Consider the following 7,371-nt stretch of genomic DNA (forward strand, 5'->3'; position numbering starts at 1 on the left):
TTATAATACGTTCTTAATATTTCTAGTATTCCTTGAGGTTTCTTCTTCGAGTTCAACGTATAGTTCAGTATCCACATCAGAAAAGCGAACTGTCTCATTCAACGAGACGATTGTGTCTCCTGGTAACGTTTATGAGCTTGGATTGTTGCCAACTGATCTGAATTGGTATCTCGGGATATGGCACAAGGAAGATATTTTTAAACAATTTATATGGGTCGCCAACAGAGATAAGCCCTTCTCCATATCAACCGGAACACTCAAATTCTCCGAAAACAACCTCGTTCTTTCAGATAAGGATAACTCTCATGTCTGGTCGGCCAATATGAACAGAGGAGGCGTGAGGTCTCCAATGGTGGCAGAGCTTCTTGACAACGGCAACTTCGTGGTGAAGGATTCCAATAATGATGAAGTTTTGTGGCAGACCTTCGATTATCCCACGGATACTTTATTACCGGAGATGAAACTGGGAAGGGATAAGAAAACAGGAATCAACAAAGTCCTTACATCATGGCATCCAGATGATCCGTCAAGAATTGGTTACTCCTTGCAAGTCAAAAACCAAGCGGGGCTCTTTGAGCTTTCTGTATGTGGGCAAGACACTTCAAAGTGCTTCTACCGGAGCGATCCGTGGGATGGAAGACGCTTTGGTGACATACCGCTTGATTTTTCACTTAACTACGTAAGCCCAAATTGGACGAGGAACGTTGAAGACTCCAACTTCACGTTCCTAATGACCGGCCAAAACAACAACTCGATATTGACAATGGATGAATATATACCTCAGATATTAACCTGGGAACCAGAAAGAATGATGTGGAGCTTGTCTTGGCATCCTTCAGATTTTTACAGTGAGTATAAGATATGTGGGCCAAATAGTTACTCTTCGAGAACGACTACGTTTTCAGTATGTACTTGTATTAAAGGATTCGATCCAGCTTTCCATGAGAACTGGTCGTTGAGGGATTGGCGAGGTGGGTGTGAGAGGACGACGCAACTTAACTGTACCGGAGATCATTTTTTACAGTTAAAGAACATGAAGTTGCCCGATACTAAAGATGTAACCGTGGATATGGTAATTGGAAAGAAAAATTGCGAGAAGCGGTGTCTTCGGGATTGTGATTGTACAGCGTACGCTTATGTCACTATCCTTAAAGGACATGCAGGTTGTGTCATGTGGACCGGAGCACTCAACGACTTCCAAAACTACAGTGTCGGCGGTCGAGACCTGTATGTCAAAGTGGCTGCTGCTATAGATCACGGTGAGTGCATCAATTAAACGTTTATTATCTTTGGGCTAATCCTGGCCCATTAGTATAAAACCCAAAATATATGTTTACTTTAGGCCCAAACCAATTTATGAGAGGGTTGTGGATATTATTATTATTAAATCATATAGTAATCTAGTTATGAAATTACCTAATTGATCATGGGAAATACAAAACTATTATATTGACAAACTTCGATTAATTTTTTTCATTTGTATTTTTATTAGGGGATGAGACGAATCAGACGATTACGACCAAAAATACAAAAAATAAGGGTATGGGCCGCACGTTGGAGGTTACAGTCATCATTATTATCGGAGTCGTGGTAGTGGCACTGGCTACATTCGCCACCTACTACTATTGGAAACAGCACAATCGTCGAACCATAATAACTCATGGTAAATATATACCGATACGTAACACTATAGTTTTAGTTTTTATCTTCTTTTTTTCTAACTTATTTTTTTTAATGCTTATTAGGAGGACCAAGCAAGACAATGATTATGAACGAGATAGCCCGACAAACCAGATGTGAATTCATGAATTTGGTACATGTTGCTGAAGCAACAAATGATTTCTCTGAAGCCAATAAGCTTGGAGAAGGTGGTTTCGGTGTGGTTTACAAGGTTAAGAATTTTACAATCTTTCATTATTGATAACTAGTAGTCTAGTACGTACTTATAATACAACTATCAATAAATCTGACTACATTATGTGATAATAGGGAACACTGCCTAACGGAAATACGGTGGCGGTGAAAAGATTGGCAATAACTTCATCACAGGGTTTTAATGAATTTAAGAATGAAGTTCAAACAATCTCAAGTGTGTTGCATATAAATCTTGTGCGACTGCATGGTTATTGCTGGGAAGATAGAGAACAACTCTTAATCTACGAATACATGGAAAACTCGAGCCTCAATTACTATATTTTCGGTTAGTATTCTTTTTTTATTGTAAATTTAATCTTTTTGAAATGAATTAATTTAAAATACCCTATTTACAAGCCGTCAAAAAAAAAAAAATGATATTTGAAAACTATCCTTGTTTTTTCGTTTGTTTGAAAACTGACTTTTCATATCTTTAATAAAATTTAAAAATTTGTTGAAAATATAAACTTGTATATAAAAATTAACAATTTTGGATAACCATGAGCTATTTAGTTATATAAATTTTTAATAAACATTTGAATAGGCCCAGCTCAAAAACAATATCTTATTCTATACATTCAAAAACAAACTTAGAATTTGGGCCTTATTTAGAAACTGGGCCTGAATTTTGTTTCTATTGTTGAATCAAATAAATTAACTTAATACATGTTTTAATGATGGATCGGTAGATGAAACCCAAAGTTCATTGCTAAACTGGGAGAAAAGATTTTGCATTATCAAGGGTATTGTTCAAGGGTTATCCTATCTGCACAATTACGCAACACCTTCCATTATTCATAGAGATCTAAAGCCAAGTAACATATTACTTGGTAAAGATATGATCCCAAAAATATCAGATTTTGGGATGGCCAAACTTTTGGAAAATGACGAGATACAATCTACGACGGGTAAGGCTGTTGGAACGCGGTACGTAATCAAAATTACATCACAATGGTTTTAAAGATTTTGTCATAAATAATATTTTTAAAAATTCATAACACTCATGAATTTTGATTTTTTGTATTTGCACTACATAGAGGTTACATGTCTGAAGAATACGCGTTACATGGAAAATTGTCGGAAAGATCAGATATATTCAGCTTTGGGGTCACGCTTCTTGAAATTGTTACTGGAAAACGCAATATTGAGTATTGCAATTATTATCGCGGTGATAGTCTTCTTGACTACGTAAATTCTCAACCTAATTAATTTTATATGTTTTCATAAAAAGGTTACAAAAACTGAAAATGTTTTATTAATTTATTTTGTGAAAGGTATGGAGGCACTTTGATGAGGGGAACATTTTACATGTTGTTGATCCGAACTTTGTAGACTCTTCATTGGTAGAAGAGGAGTTATGGAGAACTATACAAGTGGGTCTACTGTGCGTACAAAATGATGAAGACGACAGACCAAGCACAGAATCCGTCGCTTTAATGCTGTCAACCTCGAAAATGGAAATACCTCTACCAAAGAAACCTAATTACTTCTACGCTAGATTAATTCGTGGTGAGATTGCCTCCTCATCGTCGGTCACTGAGTCTACATCCATAAATCAAATTACCTTATCGGCCATCAAAAGTCGGTGATGTGATGTAAAAGATTATTCTCTATTTATATTGAGTATGTCAAGTTTCTAAGAGAATTTATAATGTACCACAAGTATTGTTCCAAATTTTATAATATATAGCATGAGAAAATATTATGTATGTGATGCATAGATTCTATTTTATAGCTTAAATAGTTTAAAACAATAATAGAGAAATGTCGAGCTTTGAAACAAACAAAAATATCTAGAATTTTAATTCAGAAAATCATGTAACATCAGTGAGTGTTGTTCTTTCCACGGAAGAAGCAGATATTGATGCATGACTGCATGAGATATATACTAAACGCTGTCCAAAAGGTTTTAGGCCCCTCGTCATCCATTCTCCGGTAACTCTGTTTAGGCCACTTGACTCTTGATCAGTGATCCCAAGGTACTAGTTTCTGAATTTGTTTGAACAACCAGTTGTCTTAAGAAAGACATAAACTCATGTTTTAATAAAGAGCCTATACCAACTCTAGCTATAGAATGACAATTCCACGCGTCCAATGATACAAGAGCTAGAGATGAATATATATATATATATATATATATATATGCACTTTTACTTTATCTCACAATCAATATCATCAGAAGGAGCTTTCAATTCTTTAAGCTTCGAGGAAGAAAAAAAAAACATTTTGTGAGTCCACAAAAACCAAAACGAAAAGAGTATGAACAACACTCATGTATGCCTCTCACCAGTCCCCCACCATCGGTGAATCCTTTTCAGAAGAAAAGGCAAAACACAAGCATACACCATAATGTGAATGTCCTCTCTATCTTGACGCAAGCACACAAGTAAGCTTGCTTGCTTTTGGACGCATTCAAATCTCTAAGAGGGCTATAAAAGTATATATTATCGGACCTACATAAACAAGGTTATCAAATGAGGTGAGTACAGGTTTTGACTGTATTATTGGCCAACATCCATCTGCATCACCACCACTAACAAGCTTCGACCGTACGTCTAGTGAGGTTTATGGCAAAATTTGACAAGTCAACAAAATTAAAAAAAATGGGATAAGTTGCAAAATAGTCAGTTTTTTCAAACATAATTATAAAACTAGAACATTCACTATTTACAATTAGCAAAATATCCAATTTTCACTATTTGCTATTATTTGCAATGTTATTTATGAGTATACTACCGAAGTTATATTTGATATTTTAAATAAAAAGAAATACATAATGTGATTCTTATAACACATTTAATTTTAACGTACAGATGTACAAAAATATACATTTACAGTCATGCAAAATATACATTATATTAGCTGATTTAAAATGTGTATATTTCTATAAAAAAAAAAGCTAACCTTTAATACTTTTACTAAAAAACAGAGATTCTTCTACCAGAAAAGCCTTAAAATATATATTTCTTAAAAACGAATCTCTAAGAAAATCAAAAGAAAACAAATGTATACCCACATGTTAAGTGAGTCTTTTGTTTACTAATTCTTTCTAAAACTGCTTTTACAAGAAGAGTGACCCACACGTTAAGTCAGTCTTTGTTTACTAATTCTTTTCTTGTTTCTGTTTGACGCATGATCTTTGATTCTTTTCGATAAGTAAAATAAACCTCATGAACAAGTCATTGGAGCCCACTTTAACTCTATTTTTCTTTGTTCTTTCTTGTTTGTTATTATATTACTTAGAAACTTCCACGTTGTAACAAAGGAAGTATCCAAGCTACTTCCTTGCGTCCATTAGTCTCCACTCCGGTTCCCACTTCCCCACCAATTATAAATTCAGAGTGTTTGGGTTTACTCAAAAACACAAAAACATCCAAAACAAGATGAGCTCCTCTGACTCTTCTTCCGCGGAATCCCGTCTAGCCACGGCTAAGACGGTTCTCACCACCGCGGCTTCGGTGGCTGCAACCGCAATGCTGGCTCGATCTTTACTCCAAGATTATTTGCCTGACGAGGTGCACGACTATATTTCCTATGGATTCCGTTCCATCTTTGGTTACTTCTCCTCCCAAATGACAATAATCATCGAAGAATTTGAAGGTTTTGCTCACAATGAAGTCTTTGAGGCTGCAGAGGCCTATCTAGCCACCAAGATCTCTCCTTCTAATAAAAGAATCAAAGTGAGTAAACACGAGAAAGAAAACAACTACAATGTCACCGTGGAGCGTGACGAAGAAGTTGTTGACACCTACAATGGCGTCAAATTCCAGTGGATCCTCCATTGTCGCCATGTTGAGTCCAAGAACTTCCACAACCCACGGGATCTAAACTCGACAATGAGATCTGAGGTCCGATCATTCGAGCTCAACTTCCACAAGAAATTCAAAGACATAGCTCTTGAATCTTACTTGCCATTCATGGTGAAAAGAGCAACGTTAATGAAGCAAGAGAAGAAAACACTCAAGATCTTCACTCTCTCCCCAGAAAACATGTATGGGAACTACTCTGACGCGTGGACCTCTGTTTCTCTTGACCATCCTTCTACCTTCAAAACTCTAGCAATGGATGCAGATGTCAAGACAAGTGTGATGGAAGATCTAGACAAATTCGTAAAGCGAAGAGACTTCTATAAAAGGGTTGGTAAAGCTTGGAAGAGAGGTTACTTGCTGTACGGTCCACCGGGCACAGGGAAGTCAAGCTTGATCGCAGCCATGGCCAATCATCTCAACTTTGATATTTACGACCTAGAGTTGACCGCGGTTAACAACAATTCTGAGCTCCGGCGATTATTGATTGCCACTGCTAATCGTTCGATTCTTATTGTAGAAGATATCGATTGTTCACTAGAATTGAAAGATAGGACTAGTGATGAACCTCCTCGGGAATCTGACGATGTAGAAGATCCACGGTATAAAAAAGTGACACTCTCTGGACTGTTGAATTTCATAGATGGTCTATGGTCAAGCTGCGGTGACGAAAGGATCATAATATTCACAACAAATTACAAAGACAAACTCGACGCGGCCTTGTTGAGGCCAGGACGTATGGATATGCACATCCACATGTCGTATTGCACACCGAGTACCTTCAAAGCTCTTGCTTCAAACTATCTAGAGATCAAAGAGCACCGCCTTTTCAGCAAGATCGAGGAAGGTATTGAGGCGACAGAGGTTACTCCAGCAGAGGTGGCTGAACAGCTTATGAGGAATGACTCTGTTGATAAGGTTCTTGAGGGTTTAGTTGAGTTCTTGAAAGTCAAGAAGATCGAAAACGAACAAGATAAGGCCAAAAAGGAGAAGCAGGAGTTGGAGAACAAGGAAAAGACCAACAAGGGAAAAGATTCGGGAGTCAAGAAAAGTACCGAAGACGTTGAGGAACAGCTAGTGAGGAATGACCGTGTTGATAAGATTCTTGAGGGTTTGGTCGAGTTGTTAAAAGTCAAGAAGATCGACAACGACCAAGATAAAAGCCAAACATGAGGAGGTGAGCAACATTAACTTGTGAGATTTGGAAGAGAATTAACGAGAGATCAATACCTAAATCACTAAATCGCCAACGACCGTAGTTACTGTCGCAACCTCCAGATTCCTATAATCCTATATAATCTAGTCCTAAGATTTCGAGATTCGATCCGATTATAGAGAATTTAGAAAGTAAGTCAAATTCAGAGCATAAACTCCTAAAGATCAAGCGATTACGCAAGTAAAACATAAATAAGAGAACCGATCTGATATAATCCAGAGACCAAAAAATAGAACAAGGGAAATTTGAAGAGATCAGTTAGAATACCTCTGAATCCGAGTGGTAGCTGTAAAGAGAATGGAGAAGTAAAGAGCACGTGTATTTATACAAAACGAAGCGTTTCGCTTGTTTTTCCTCTGCTATGTTTTGGTTTTTTAAAAAAAAACATTTGTAGCACAATTTCTTTTTAGCGACTAAAAAATGTTTGATTTTTAA

General features: G+C 36.8%; 3 protein-coding genes across 3 annotated transcripts; all 3 read left to right on the plus strand.

The window, feature by feature from the left end:
- Positions 1 to 19: 19 nt before the first annotated feature.
- On the plus strand, positions 20 to 2,269 carry LOC9298943 (S-locus-specific glycoprotein S13; the record flags this gene model as incomplete). The annotated part of the gene is made up of 4 exons (XM_021017696.1): positions 20 to 1,259; positions 1,493 to 1,663; positions 1,746 to 1,891; positions 1,990 to 2,269. Coding segments are annotated over 4 exons (1,773 nt in total), but the record flags the coding sequence as incomplete, so codon positions are not given.
- Positions 2,270 to 2,473: 204 nt separating this feature from the next.
- Positions 2,474 to 3,586, plus strand: LOC110226347 (G-type lectin S-receptor-like serine/threonine-protein kinase SRK). The gene is made up of 3 exons (XM_021017668.1): positions 2,474 to 2,841; positions 2,952 to 3,102; positions 3,189 to 3,586. Exons 1-3 carry the CDS (start codon positions 2,753 to 2,755, stop codon positions 3,501 to 3,503), a joined length of 555 nt encoding a protein of 184 aa, XP_020873327.1. The 5' UTR covers positions 2,474 to 2,752; the 3' UTR covers positions 3,504 to 3,586.
- A 1,443-nt stretch (positions 3,587 to 5,029) lies between these two features.
- LOC110226350 (protein HYPER-SENSITIVITY-RELATED 4) lies at positions 5,030 to 7,371 on the plus strand. Its single transcript, XM_021017687.1, has one exon. The coding sequence runs from the start codon at positions 5,298 to 5,300 to the stop codon at positions 6,891 to 6,893; it is 1,596 nt and encodes a 531-aa protein (XP_020873346.1). The 5' UTR covers positions 5,030 to 5,297; the 3' UTR covers positions 6,894 to 7,371.

Source organism: Arabidopsis lyrata (assembly GCF_000004255.2).
Source record: "Arabidopsis lyrata subsp. lyrata unplaced genomic scaffold ARALYscaffold_113, whole genome shotgun sequence".
Lineage (NCBI taxonomy): Eukaryota > Viridiplantae > Streptophyta > Magnoliopsida > Brassicales > Brassicaceae > Arabidopsis > Arabidopsis lyrata.